The 16,002-nt window shown below is 37.7% G+C and overlaps 1 protein-coding gene across 1 annotated transcript; it reads left to right on the top strand.

Moving 5' to 3' along the window:
- Nucleotides 1-270: 270 nt before the first annotated feature.
- On the top strand, nt 271-15,196 carry LOC149087030 (putative polypeptide N-acetylgalactosaminyltransferase 9). Its single transcript, XM_089231249.1, has 11 exons — nt 271-489; nt 3,178-3,855; nt 6,396-6,565; nt 6,773-6,937; nt 8,161-8,368; nt 8,890-9,007; nt 10,019-10,210; nt 11,243-11,374; nt 11,608-11,721; nt 13,638-13,766; nt 13,899-15,196. The coding sequence occupies exons 2-11, from the start codon at nt 3,407-3,409 to the stop codon at nt 14,040-14,042; spliced, it is 1,821 nt and encodes a 606-aa protein (XP_089087375.1). The 5' UTR covers nt 271-489; nt 3,178-3,406; the 3' UTR covers nt 14,043-15,196.
- The last annotated feature ends 806 nt before the right edge of the window (nt 15,197-16,002 follow it).

Genomic DNA, 16,002 nt, shown 5'->3' with positions numbered 1-16,002 from the left:
TCAACGGTTCGCGGTATCCTGGTGTTTGCTATGCACCCTATATATTTCTTCCTCCCCTCGGAGAACAAGCACCTGCGGCATAAGTAAGTATAATATCCAAAAATGCCTGTAACGCTGAACATGAAATCATGAATTCTAAGGACTTGTAAACAACTGCGTTAGTTATTTACCCCCCCCCCCTCTCCCCCACCCCCTCTCTCTCATTCTGAGTGAGTACATTCAGACTATGTTTGGTCTTCTCTTATTTGTACAAACGCTGCTGGTTCTGAACCACTTACGTACGGCTGACATGGTGCTTTGTTTGACATCACATATGCTGCTATCATATGTAAAATTCACCGGTGCAGTATGAGTGGAAAATCGCAGACACCTCATTTACATGTTGTTTTCTTTCTAATAAACATACGGTCGATATCGGGAATATTTTTCATTGGAACTTGATAAAATTTATACCAAAAACCAAGAAACAATCGCGGTTTCTGATGAAAAGTAAGTTTCTATCCTGTCTTCTTTTGTTGTGTGTGTTTTCCGAAATTCTGAGACTTTTTAGTGACGCGAAAGTTATTAATATATTGCATTTGAATCACCGTTGGGTTTGAATTCGAAAATGTTTCATATCATCGCATGTCTGATATTAATCAAACAGGAGTCTGGAGAAAAACTGGGCTCTTTTGAACAGAAATGGATGATTTGACTTTAGTCGGGGAAAGGTGAAGCTGTACAGTCATGCTGTTATGCAGCATGCTGATGCTGCGGGGGAAAGCAAACGGGGGGGAGGGGGTATGTCATTTTAATGGCCAACCATTGATCCTAAAGGTATACTTGTAATTAGAAAAAAAAAAGATTCGAACAACGTTTTGTACTCAGATGTCATTCATGTTTCAGACGGCTCTGTACGGTTATTAAGATAAAAATGTTTACTTTTTATGCAGTCCCCGTGTGTCCAAAAGCACAGTAAGAAAGTTATTGACCTGTCTTTTCTGATGCCAAAAAATCCACGTTTCTAAGTGCAATATTCATTTAGATATTCGAAATCAAAAAATGCAGGAAATTTGTTTAAAAAAAACGCATTAAATGAGGGGAAAAACCGTTTACCCACATTTAACGCTGTTTTCACCCAAATTTCCTCCGTTTTCGAATTTGAATATCTCGGTGAATATTGCACTCAGAAACATGAAATGTTCTTTTGTTGGCGTGAGCGTCAGGGGTAACAAATTTAAATTTCTTATAGGGTATTAGAATGCAGGCTGTCTTTATATAAAAAATTAATTCCTTTATTTAAATAACTATACAACTTCCTGAAACATGAATGACATATCTGAGTACTACAGGGGCGTGGTAGCCCGGTCGATAAGATACTCGCCTAAAGTACCGAAGGATGTTTAGAGGTGTCGCGAGTTCGATACCCGGTTCGTCCTTGTCAGGAAACTTTCCTGACACAGGGGTACAACAAAAAACGGCGACTTGACCGCAGCAAAAAATTTCTACCGCAGTGAGTTCCCCATCGAGGGGTTAGCGCACCAACCTCTCGATGAGTACAAAAAAAAACAAGCCTGCCGTTCGGAATCGGTAATAAATTGTAGGTCCCTGTCTAATTAGCCCTTGTGTGCAGAAAATGACCGTGGTGCGACAAAAATGATCAAATGATCTGAGTGCTACACTTTATTTGGAAACTTTTTCTAATTGGAAGTATGCCTCTAGGGTCAACGGTTCGCCAGTAAAATGCCATATTCCCCCACTCCGTGCTTGCTATTACCCTGTATAACCGAGCTTGCGATTTTAACCACTTCACCAGCAAGGTTTTGGCCAGAAGTTTGCATTATCTCTATTTGACGAATCAGCGATAAATTTGGTAATCTTGTGATAACCTAACCGCACGTTAGTAAAAGGAAGAAGGGGAAAGAAAAAATTATAATAGAACAAAGTATAACAGATAAGAAAGATAACAGAGTCCTCTTTTTGCTTAGAGTCCTCTTTTCATCCTCACCCTATTCTCTTTTGCTCTTACATGCGTTGTAGAAAGACTCACTATATGCGTCGGAAAAATCATTAACAGGAGTATAGAAAAGAAGGAGGAACTACCGTAGACATAGGTTACTATAAAGCTTCGCAATGGTTGAGAGAGATAGGAAAGAAAACACAAAGAACTTGTTTGAATTTATTCCACTGGTGTTTGGACGCAATTTAACGCCGGAAATCGCACTTAGGCGAGTACGCAAAAATAATCTTTGGGGGGGGGGGCACACCGGTGTTTGGGAGGGGCACAACGAATTTCTTTCGGAGAATTCCCGGTTACCAACGTGCAAAAAGTATTTTGCAATAAACAGAAATTGATTAAGGTAGCGTATAAATGTATTTCATTTCGATGTTTTGATGATTTTATTTTGAAGATAGTTAGAAATATTTTAAATTTGCGATTGTCTTAAGGTGGGGGGGGGATGGAAGAGAGAACGGGGATAACGTGCTCCTGTTTGCGTGCGCCTTCGATATCAGTTGATGAGCAAAAAGGAGATGTATGGGTTTATTCATGTTTCACGTATTTCTAAGTAATAGTTGAAGGGGTGAGCCGATGTGCGCGGCCGTGTGAGCATCGTGCTGCACTCTCATCGCGAGCATCCAGGTCCGAACTCCTCGTCGACTGAAGTCGGTTTCTTGCTTTTTGCAACTTTGAGGGGCGAAGTCGAATTATTCTCTCATTTGAAAATGTATTTCCGCTGAAAGCAGGTAGATTTTCAACAATATACTTTAACAACATTCCTTAAACACATTCCTATGCTCGCTTGCTCATTAACTGGCTCATTCACTCACTTCTGTGCTCATTCCTATATATGTTCACTTGCTCACTAACTACTTTTGTGCTCAATTTTTCAGTTATTTCAAGTTCTCATTTATTTGCTCAATCACTCATTCCTATGTTCACTTGCTCATTCACTCATTTCTATGCCCATTTGCTCAGTGATTAACTTTTGGAAAAAATGTCGTTATAACCGGCGAATATAACAAATTACTTATTTTAGAAGCTTTTTGACAACTGAAAGATAATCTATAGTTTCCTAATGGATACGACGCGTAGCACAAACTTACAGCGATAAAGCGCATTCAGCGGTGAAATTTGCAGCAATGATTGCTATAGTTTCACAATTATGAAACTATAAATAATGAATTTTTCAATTGCAGGTTTGAGGTATATGCGGTTCAGCGGAAGAAACGAATGCATCACCCTAATTGCTCAATATGGTCAGTTGCCAAAGCCTTTAATTTATTCTACATAAGGATGAATTGATCGTGATGGAAACATGATACTACATCGTGAAGGAAATGAATTTGAAAAAGAAATACCAAAATAAAATTAATTTCATTGCGAAAATCAACAGTTACATCCAGAGAATTCAATCCTCCCTCCATCATGTTCCGCAGGAGACGAAACTTTATCATCAAATGCATCCTCATAGCATCAACGTCATGCGTCATACTGACACTGTTCTTGGAAATCGAACCATACCACCACCCACCGTCACGAACTTTCACTTATGGCGACCTCAAAGCATCAAACGATTTCATTTCAATCGTTCCAATTCGACCGGAAGTTACAGAATCCCTCGAAGACAACTCTGAACATAATAAAGAACGGATGAATTTTTTAAATTATAACCAAGAACATGATGGAAGGAGAGTTTTGGCCCCACCTAAGCTCGAAGATGGTCCTGGCGAGATGGGGGAACCAGTGGTACTTGGGAATTTAACGAAGGAAGAACGATTGCTGCAGGAAGAAGGATTCGAAAATAACGGGTTCAATCAGTTCGTCAGCGATAAGATATCCATTCACAGATCTTTACCTGATCGAAGGGATGCGGAGTAAGTACGTCACTGCATCTTTTCTACTCCCTATGCTGTAAAATGAATTTTAAAATTACAATTACTAGAGGACGTCATACGTTTGCGTGATACGGGCGTCCCATAAATTTGTTAAGTGTTTAAAATTCATAAAAATTGTAGGAATTAGGAAATTTGTTTGCGGTGTGCGTTTGCGAAAAGTTATTCACATTGAAGGGTATTTTTTTTTTTTTGGTACAGAAAAACAAATTAGTTCAAATTTTTGTGGATAGAGGAAGCCGCACGAAAGCAAATCACTCTAAATATGAAATAATCAGAATCCTTTAAAATGCATTGTTTACGATTAACAGCTCATTTCTGATACGCAAATGTCAACTCCGGCGATATCGCTACGCTGCAATTTGCTTCCACTGGGGCGCATTTCTGAATGTTGGCACCAACATGGATTTTCATTGTGATGTTGACATTTGTGGGTAAAGTTGTTTTACCTCAGCCACATCAATCGCGGGCTGAACATTTCCGATCAGTTCGAACACGGAAAAGAGATTGAAGATAGGTTCAGGTTCAAAAATTATGTGATTTGCTTTAATACAGCGTCCTCTATGGACAAACATTTGAACTAAAGTTTTTTGTCCTGTATAAAAAAAAGTGTCCTCTTTTGCGAGCATAACTTTTTCCAAATCACATTCAAATAAACCGATTCCTTCAATTTTTATGAATTTTTAAATTACTTACGGATTCATGGGACACCCTGTATTTCAGTTCTTCCTTTTTTTTTTTCTCGTGAAAAACAGAAATGTGAGAAGCCACATTTGACTGTAAGATATCGGGCTCTGTAGATCATAGTTTCCCAATACTACCCCCCTGGAACATTCCATCGCCCCCCGGGTGGCATTAACGCCCATCACTGCTCTAGATGGTCTCCTAGTCATTATAGACGGATTTTTGCTTCTGTGACTTGGCTTAAGGCGTAATGCTTCAATTCACAGTGCCCCCCGATCTGAGTATAGCCGACCGCGAAGTTTCTAGCACAACCTAAGTGAACTTTTTAAACCAACTGGTTGCTCAAGGAAACAGTTATTTTCCGGATATTATGCTGAGGTGAGCTCGGAAAGAAAAGTCATCACGTCTCCGCCGGGACTCGAACCCAGGCCCTCTTGCATACCGGGCAAGCATGCTACCATCTACACCACTGGAGACACATGAATCTGCCTTCCTAATTTCACGCACTGTGTCGTGAGGCGCTGAAGTAGAGGCATTAGTAGCCTCTCTTAACTTCAGGAAATGGCCCCCGGGTGGGATGGTTTAGAGAGATATAGATGGCTTTTTTTCTCAACCAGAGATATCAAGGAAACAGTTATTTTCCGGATATTATGCTGAGGTGAGCTCGGAAAGAAAAGTCATCACGTCTCCGCCGGGACTCGAACCCAGGCCCTCTTGCATACCGGGCAAGCATGCTACCATCTACACCACTGGAGACACATGAATCTGCCTTCCTAATTTCACGCACTGTGTCGTGAGGCGCTGAAGTAGAGGCATTAGTAGCCTCTCTTAACTTCTCAGCGCCTCACGACACAGTGCGTGAAATTAGGAAGGCAGATTCATGTGTCTCCAGTGGTGTAGATGGTAGCATGCTTGCCCGGTATGCAAGAGGGCCTGGGTTCGAGTCCCGGCGGAGACGTGATGACTTTTCTTTCCGAGCTCACCTCAGCATAATATCCGGAAAATAACTGTTTCCTTGATATCTCTGGTTGAGAAAAAAAAGCCATCTATATCTCCCCAACTGGTTGCTGTCATCAACTTGCACTTTAACCTTTTAGCAAAGCTTCACCTGACTTAAGGCACAATTCGGACAGTTAAAACAAACATCCTTGAATTTGGTGATATTGCCAATTAGCACCAATCTCTGTGACTAATACCAACTAATACTTGACCATGCATGCATGCACTTCGTAAACTATGAATTTATGAATTTTCTAACTCATCGGCATATGCCGCGATGTGTCTTCTTGGTGTATGTGTGCCGTTAAGGTATTTATGTTTCGCGTTCAGGTGGTGCTACTATCTGTTTTCATTATTTTATAGTGAAAATGGGAAAGTGCCTGAATTTTCGTGTTATGTAAGTATCGTGTTGGAGGTCACGTTCTGAGGAGAGTCTTTATCTCTCAAAAGTTTTTTTGACTGCGGAATCTCATACAGATACAAGCCGTGAACAACCTATCAGTGCATACCTGCTACTACAAAACTGTATGATCACCTCGCGAACACTTCTATGTGATGTGTGTGTGTATGCGGTACCATAACGTTGTTTATATTTTCAGAGTTATGCTTGTTTCGTTTTGTACTCACGCTGCCATTTCTCTTCCATATTTTGCAGTTAAAATCACAACACCAACTATAATATAAATATACCCTTTCTAATTGCATCCAGTCACTCAACATATTTCGGGTACAAATATTGCAAAACGTCTCACCTCAGTACTAGTAGTAACAAGAAATCACATCATTCTTTAACGGCATAATTTCTGTTCTTTTAAATGGAAGTAATTTGTTCATCGCAGGTGTTCTCGTATCGATTATCCAATAGATAAGCTGCCACAGACAAGTGTCATTATCTGCTTCCATAACGAGGCTTGGTCAGTTCTCCTCAGGACTGTTCATAGCGTCTTGGAGAGGTCACCAAACAGACTCATCAAAGAAGTCATTCTAGTTGACGATTTCTCGAACATGAGTAAGTTGATGTCTGCGTTTTATGTGTGTGTGTGTAATTGTATTAGTCTTTTGTCCTCCTCCCGCATTGCCGTTTATTGCCTTGATGATTTAAACTGAACCGGCTTTTAGACAACCAAGCCATCAGAGTAGGAAAACTGTGAATGAAGAATTTCTCGAACAGAGTTTTCAAGCTCATCAAATTTTTTTCCATTCTGTCCCTATACAGCTCACTTGAGCACTGGTCTTGACGAATACATGTCTCAATTCCCGAAGGTGAAGATATTAAGAGCTAAAAAAAGAGAAGGGCTGACGAGGGCAAGGTTGCTTGGTACATCGGAAGCTAGTGCGCAAGTTTTGACTTTTCTCGATTCGCATTGCGAATGCACTGAAGGTATGTAGCTCTATATTTTGATGGGGTTGAGTTAGAAAAAAACAAATACATTTTTAGCACTCGTGGATGATTCACAGAGAGTTCTCACTATTCATATTAATTTATATATATGAAATTGATTTTCTGTGTTGTCTGTGTGTGTGTATTTTCTCTATACAATCTGCAATTTTAGATTGTCGTCGCCAAATTTTGCATATAGACCAAATGGGACCCGACTTGAACGATAGCCTACTTTAAATTTTCGTCAGAGTAGGGCAAATGTCCCAAATGGGCAAAAGACTGTCGGGCAACAATGGTTTTTGGGCCTCAACAATCACTTTCGGAACGTTTATTTTGGTTACCGTGGTTCCCTAGCAATGCTTTTCAGACGTGCATATGCCTTTATAATGCTTTGTCACTTTTTCAATCCTCTCAGTAATGAGAGCGTTTTGAATAGACGCCATCATCAGCATCACTTTGAGGGTCAGGCAAAGGATGATCCTCATAGAAATCAGTGTTAAAATTGCCGATTCTAGTGTGCAAATGCAGAAAATTAGTGGGGATTTTCCGCCACATCAATAATTTTAAAAATTGTATTGAATTCTCGATTTTTGAAAAATCGAGTTTGCTTAGAGATACGAAGCTCAGAAAATTAACTATGAAGTAATTAGCTGGACCTACTTTTGAGTTGGGTATCCATGCAATAACAATGATTTCAACTTTTTATTTGTATCTTCTCAAGCGTCTTATTGTCTTTTTATATTCAACTCCATGAACTCATATAGATTAGGATGTTTTAAAATTAATTATGGGCCCCATAAAGTATATCGAAGAAATTCCACAGCTTTAACTAAGCATTTTTGGAGGCAGAAATAGGAAGACGGATAACTTGAAGTTCAAAGGAGGGGAATCGAAATACCTTGCACCCCTTGAAAAAGGAAAAAAAAAAAAATTTTCTTATCTACAAATTTCATTAAATCTGGATGCAGGAAGTCGCCATATTGATTTACGCGGACACAGTTTGTATGTCCCTCAAATAAAGAGGGAGACATCACGTGATCCAAAAAGCCTCTTTGAAGAAAACCCGACAGACCAGTCACGACCCAGGCTTTGTCCCTCCAGGGATATAAGCCTTTTACCCTTGCGGGTTGGGTCGCGCTGGGGAGTGAAGAAAACCCGGGCAGCGCCGGGTATTATAGCTAGTCTACTATAATTTGCATAAAGTGATACTATGTCTATTGCAGGATGGCTGGAGCCACTTCTCTATCGGATTCATCAGAACGCAACCAATGTTGTGAGCCCTATAGTTGACACGATTGACTTGAATACCTTTGAATATCTCAGCTCGAAATCAACGCAAATCGGAGGATTCAACTGGAACTTGAGTTTCAGATGGCATGAAATTCCTCCCAGGATTAAGAAACATCGTAAAAATGACTGGGCACCGATCGAGTTAGTATATTTCGTTTTATGAAATGTTCACGTTGTGTTCTCTATTCTGATCAACTCGTTCATGTAGAAACCATACATATACTAGCGTTACTAGAGGACTGTGAAAGTCATGTCTCCTTGTTCGTATCTTATTTTCGAAACATCATATACAGAGTGAGCCGAGTGCTCATGACATATTTCAAAAATTAATATTAAATCAACGAATTGGCGTATAAAAGTGTGATCTGCAGTAAAATACTTCTTAAAGGGCAATATTCCTTTTTTGATTAAAATTTTTTTCCAAATTTTACCTATAAACGACGCTGTAACAGCAGGAAAAGTTCCCGTAGTATATATATATATATATTTTTTTTTTCTTCTCAAAAATACTCTTGCTATAAATTGCCTTAATTTGTTTCGCAAAGTTAATGTATTTCCATCAACAATTTCTAAAAAACAAATACCATGTTCTTATGTAGTTTACTAGTTAATTAGTTACTTTTTTCTTTCTTAATTTCTTTTCTATGTGAACCAAATTCTAGGACGCCGACGATGTCTGGTGGTTTGTTCTCCATCGATAAGCAATTTTTCGAACACCTGGGAAAGTACGACGATGGGTTTCGTGTCTGGGGAATGGAAAACTTAGAACTCTCTTTCAAGGTGAGCTGCCCGTGAATTGTACATACTTGGGAGAGATTTCTTAGAAGGTTTATGAATATGAAAGAATTTCATTAAGAAAGATTTGACACCTGGGGGTGGGGAGGGTTTGGGGACAGAAGCTTTTTCTGATTTTCTCCACAAAACTACGTAGCGTGTTCCCCAAGTTGGAGTGGGAATAAATAACTATTAACGTACCAATATAATATGAATACACGTAAGTACAGTATTTAAGTGATATGAACGTACTAATGTATATATAAATATGAATATACTATTACACAAAGTTTATTGTGCAAAACATGTAGGTACGGATATGTCCAACTCAATAACGAGGATGGCAATATAGCACATAAGAAGAGAAATAATGTTCTCATCTAAGAGGAGTTTTGTCCTCATCCACAACAAAATGAAAGGAAAATTTTGTCGTTAACCATTAATGAGTTTCTTAAAAGAATGTTGTTCTTATTGACATCAGAGGAAGACTAACACCATATCACCCGGACGTAACTCCGACTGAAATTCACCATTTCGAATGAAGCTGTAGCTTATCACTGAGCAATTCACTTTAATTATCATTTTATTAACACTGTAATTATTTATTTTTGCGAAGAGCTGAAAATCAGTTGGAGTCATATGATAGGCTATATGATGGATGTTTCAGCTGCTCTCACTCCAACTCGCTGCCGAGTTCCCGTGTCCGTGCTGAAGGATTAGGGTTGTCGTAAAAAAAGACAACATTCGTTTTTGTATTGTATTGACATTGACGCTGCTTTTTTGTACTCTTGCAAAGATACGATGAATGCCTTATTCAAACTGAAAGTTATGTAGAAAAGTAGCAGAGAACCTCGACAGTGTTGTGTTGTACATTTTGAACACAATAAATTTAATATAATCATTTATATGTTTCAGTCCTACATTATTAGAGGATAATAACAGAAACACCACATCTTGATATATTCTAAATTAAATGAAATAGAATGATCAATAAAAACTGTATATTTTTCTACATAGGCATGGATGTGTGGTGGCCGTTTAGAGATGCTCCCTTGCTCTCGCGTCGGACATATTTTCCGTGATTTCAGTCCTTACTCGTGGCCTGGATCTGGTCCGGATAGTGTCTTGAAGATAAACTCGATCCGACTGGCCAAAGTATGGATGGACGAATACGCTAAGTATTATTTCGAAAGATTGGGGAACACTCTTGTAAGTCAAGATTCTCATTCTACCGTTACAATGAAAAGTTTTATCGTGATTCATCGTGATAAACCTGGGAAACAAATATAATAATTAGGGCTGGTACGATTAATCGATTAATGGGGTCGGTTAATTATAAATCGCGGTTAAAATGTTTAATTGAGTTGATCGATTCGATCAATCCGATTAAAATTTTTATTAAAAGTTCGTAATTTAACTTCATTTATTTGACTAAACCGATTAAATGTCTTAAATTATGTTCCTATACATAAAATATCAGATAAGTGACTGTATTTAAAAGTATTTTGATCAAATTTTTGGATGAGGAAACACCAGTCGATTCAACGAAACTAGTGATGATTTCTAAAATTACTGATTAAAAAAAGATAAAAGTTGAAAAAATTTCAGCATATCGTGCCCTTTATGACAGACATGAATGTGCAAATTTTGACTTTTGGGTTTATCAGCTGGTTGGATCACTTATTTTGCTATCTAAGTTGTTCCAGAAACGTGATAAAAACGTGTGTATCTCCAAAAGTGATTGTGTATCGTACAAAATATTTTAGGAGAACAACTTCCATCAAGTAACATGAATAGAGTAAAATTCTAAAGTCATTTTCTCCAAGTTCTAGAAATTTGCACATTTATTTTTCTGGCAGGGGGAGGGTGGTTGACGTTAATTGCTTCAAGCGGCCGCCTTTATTGCTCAATCTATTTCTATATTTGTTTACATCCATTCAGTGGATAGATGCGTGAAAGGAATATAATATATTTTTATAACATCAATTGATATTAATTATATAGTTACCAACACTCCGTTTGCTGTGAATGAATAGCATTTGAAAATATTCAATTAAAATTCGATTAATCGATTAAATTTTTTTGATTAACCAGTTAAAAATTCTAATCGATTCCCAGCCCCAATAATAATACGAAATAGCTGGTATAATGAGCGATTAATTTTAGTAATTTGTAATATTTTTATATACATCATGGAAAAAATAAGAAATAATTTTCGATTATATTTCCTTGAATTTTCAGGTAAACTTTGGTGATTTGACAGAAAGAATCGAGCTCAGAAATAAACTGAATTGCAAGAGTTTCAAGTGGTATCTGGATAACATCTACCCCGAAATTTTCATCCCTGATCAGGATGCTATCGCACATGGCTATGTGAGTTCTTACTGCGTTCAAGTGAATCCACTCTTTTCATTGAATTTGTTATTTAATTTGGAAATTATACGGCATGCGTAACATCGATTAAAACTATTCACTAAAACCTTTGATCACATACTCACATTGATTCAAACTTCATAAACTTGATTTAGAAAAGTTCAAACATTTGAATGTGCAAAATAGAACTGTTACTCGATTATTTAAAATTGTTTTTAACTTTTATTTCATAGATTCGGAGTCTGGGATCGAAGAGAACCGACAAGTGTCTGTCATGTCCAAACAGAAGAAATGAGAACAGTTTGCCAGTTTCAATCCATTCATGCACTGGAAATGGAAGACACCAGGTGAATCGGCTTAGTTGCACTGAAACATTAGTTCCTGTTAGTCACATGACATGACATGAGACTTGTTGGACTGGACACTGTATATGTCATTTATCAGTCCCAGTGAGGTTTCTCCAACCATCCCTAACGTTGATAGATATTTATTTTCACTGTATTTACCCTGTAAACAAAAAAAAATACTTAATTTAATCTCCATCCATCAAGTACAACGTATTAAACCCCCTTCCGAACATTGAAACGGCATAATTGGGAAATAGCGATAAATAGAGAGACAAAACAAATAGATCATTTGATGGGTAAGCCTGGGATTTCAATTACGTCGGTTTGTGAAATTAGTCACAACTTTGCATAATAAATGGTGCCACAGTCTGGTTGCTATGTCCTTTAAGCAGCGAGTAATATTATCCTTTGCAAACATGGATCAAATAACGAAGTGATGGATTCGAAATGGTCACCTTGTCTAACAATGACATGACAAAAGTGAAGACGGGAGTTTAAACACACTCTCTTGCAATATTTCTACTTCAGTGAATGCGTATGACTCACAGATTCATGCTGATAAAGAATTTGAGGACACTTACTGTAAACAATAACCTACAAATCGCCCCCACAGAAAGAAGTCGTGAAATAAAACGAAAGTGGGGGATCTTAAAGTCAGAAGTGTAATTAATTTTGCAAACCGGTGTATTTAAAATTGTAAGTCAGCCCATCAAACGTACCACTTGTTTCCTCTTTCTCCATCCGTTATTGTTTCCAAGTTATGCCATTTCAAAGTTGAGCGAGTCTTTTCTAAAACATCACGTACATGATCTCATGCTCGTAATTAGCAGTTATGTTAGTTGGCACGTGTAGAGTTTTTGGGTTGAAGCCTGATTTACGGCTCTTTAATTATTTTTTTATGATATTTGATTCGAGATACGAAATTTTCATTAAGTGCATTTCAGAAACGAATCAAACTCGAAATTAGAACTTTATACAGCGATGTTAACGGGGAATGGCAGGCACAGAACTTTTCAAACTCAAGGAAAATGTTTCAAGTTTTATCATAAAAAATACTAGAGATATTGGCAACTGAGATCGTTTTCCCAGCGCACATGTTCATTATAAAGAAATACTTAACTGTTTTTCTGAAAACGGACAAAAATCTTGCCACGTGGATATGGTTGTCTTGGAAAAGGATCGCCAGCAAAATTTACCTCTTTCGTGTAGCAGCAGAAATTATTCCACTGTATTGTACTGAGAATATCACCTCTAACACACGTAAGGCTCTTATAAAGTAGAGCGGACTCATCGTCCATCTTTTAGCATAGAATAGGTCTGCTGCTTCACCAACAGCTATTACTTAAAGCGATAACACTAACGTCACATTTTTGATTAAAGATGGCGTAGGAGTCAGTCTAGTCTCGCCAAAGAGAGCAGCAGGCCCACAACGGTAGAATAATTCAATCATTACATTCGACTCATAGTTAGAAAAATTGATGGTAGATGGCTGCGCCACATAACAAGCGTTACATAGAAACAAATTTCACGTTAGGTTCACGACACATAAACGCATTAACATGCAACATTCAGCGTAGACTCAGATCATCTTCGACTATCTGCTTATATCTCCTCATTGAGCCAAAGTGGCGGGCCATAATCTGGTTAGGGGGAGGAGGATGAGTCAGTCTGGCCCTTCACAGAGATCTACCTACGCGGTGCATAATGATTCCTGTCAAATCGCTGCTCCGTTTATGAGCGAAGAGATCATCAAATGTTTCACATGTGTTTTTAGTGCCCTCTATACCTTCGCCTCTCTCTCAGAAAGACATAGAAAAGAGCTGCTTGCACGCAATAAATTAAAAAACTTCTTGAATGTATAAAAGATATTTCGTACAATCATATCTGTTTTTACACCTATTTCTTACTCCAAATAGTATTGGGTGTTAACTACAAAAGGTGAAATTCGACGAGACGAGGACTGTATCGACTACAGCGGGCAATTCATAGAAATTCATGAATGCCATAATAAAGGAGGAAATCAAGCCTGGTTTTATGATCATCAGGTATAATAATTTAATTGATGACTTATAGGTAATAAATCAGCTCCCCCACATTGCGCCACTACGATTTTTACTCGAATTTTCGTGCCTCTATAAGTTCTGTGCTAATTACGTATAATATGCAAATTATTACAGAGAAACATGGTCCAACATGTCGTCAGTGGGCTTTGCATGGAGATGTTCGAGGGTAAACGTGAAGTCGCTATGAGGCCTTGCTCCTCTCAATCAAGACAGAAATGGGTTTTCCAGAACTACGATCCAAACAAAGCCAAGAGATGAAACCTGATGGTCACACATCATCGAGTAGCGAACAACCCTCTTCATAACGCTGCAGCAATATAATTTTGGTTTCCACTTCATTTCTCTTGTCGTATTGGTTGCCATTCACGTGAAATTGTCTCATACCGGGTGTTTCACAAGGAGCATCTGAAAAGAATACATATTCTATACTGTTGATTCTAAAATGAAATATGAAGAAATATCAGCAAGGGGGGAGGGAAGAGATATTCTTCTGTGATAGAGATACTGACGTAAAAAATAATAAGTAGCGGAGAAACGCTACGTTTGATAAATTTGTATGGTGTAAATTCAGTAAGTTTGATAAATTTGGCGAATTCGGCACATCTACTGGTGATTATATATAATCCCCTGCTCGTACTTATAAATATATGATATATCTTCAATGAATTATTCAAATCCACCGTACATTTTGCTCAAAATTCATTCTAGGAAAATTGATTCGATCGGTGATGTTGATTTTGCTTGAAAATGTTGATAAATATGTAATGAAAGTTAGGCCGGGATTACACCATAAAAGTTTTATTTAAGGTCTTTGATAAAATGTGAAAAATTCAACCAATAAGATCACCGGTTGCATTTGCTCTAATGCAACCGATGTGCCTATTGGTTGAATTTTTCAAGTTTTATAAACGATTTTTATCAAACTTTTATAGTGTAATCCCGGCCTTAACAAACATTACAAGACTGATAATAATTTATACGTGTTTAAGCCTTATAACACATATTTTCATATATGTTCACTTTCATGGCATAATATGCGTAATGCAACCATCACGTAGAAGAGAAATTAATAAATGGTTGAATTGAAGTGATAATTCCGAGTGACTTCTTCTATATTTACCATACTTATCGATTTATATCGGAAATTATTCATAATCACTGGTAAAATTGACAAACGCAGGGAAATTTAATCAAACTTACCGAGCCGATTTGCGATTATGCGTGATAATCGGCGATCATGAATAACCACTGATTTATCACATTCACTGTAACATAGTCACTGCATAGTCATCCATATTCAGGTTTCTTGTAACGTTTATAATACTCGTATTTTACGTATTGTATGATTATTGTATCGCACTTTCGTATGTAAAATATAAATTATGAGTAAATAAATATTAAAATTTCTTATATTTGAAGACATTTTGGAAAATTATTTGACGAGCTCAGTGTGTAATTTGAATTTGAATCAACTTGAGTACTCAGGGTAGTTGGAACATAATTTCAGCATTTGTGAAATACTTGATTATACATCCAAAAGAGTTTCGTTGCCTACACACTGCAACAATCCATGCAATTGGTTATTAGATACAAATAGGGGGGATAAGCTATCTTATGATAAGAGAATAACAGAAATATACGAAAATACTGTCTATCAGAGATCAGAAAGATAACGAAATCTGTTCGAATCAAAACAATTTGGGAGACGCAGCTTTATTCAATTTCATACTGAACAAGTGTATTTATATCTACTCTTATGACGTGTTGGAAGAAACCTTTCCTTTCCATCCAAAAATGAAGAAAGTAAATTCTAAATGTTTTTCAAGTTGGTTCTGTTTGTTTCACAGGTGCGTAAACATGGTTAAAGCTCTAGTTCCCAGAACTACATTTCATTTTATGTCGCGTCGAAAATGCGAGGTATCGTTACGTCTCGCCGTTCATTTTCCAAAGCGTACTGAAAGGGACGACGTGCATCTGAATGATAATTTTCTATGGGAGAAATTTGAATTTACGTACGAACCTGTTAGAGGGACTAGTGTGTTCACAATCGAAATATATTTTTAACCGTTTAAGTGGCATCGACGAGATATCTCGCCCCCTTAAACGCCTCTTATTTTAGAAATGACAAGTCCAGATGTTGTGTAAAGTTGATTTTGTTGAATATGGAACAGTTTCCCCTATACCCCCTTGAACATTGGAGGACCGGCTCCGATCTCAA

This window comes from Pholcus phalangioides, unplaced genomic scaffold (assembly GCF_987345545.1).
Source record: "Pholcus phalangioides strain wild (caught in Gottingen) unplaced genomic scaffold, Ppha-v1.0 ptg000004l_1, whole genome shotgun sequence".
In the NCBI taxonomy this organism is placed as follows: Eukaryota; Metazoa; Arthropoda; class Arachnida; order Araneae; family Pholcidae; genus Pholcus; species Pholcus phalangioides.
Note: the sequence above shows the minus strand (reverse complement) of the source record. Positions and strands in the feature narration are given on the sequence as shown.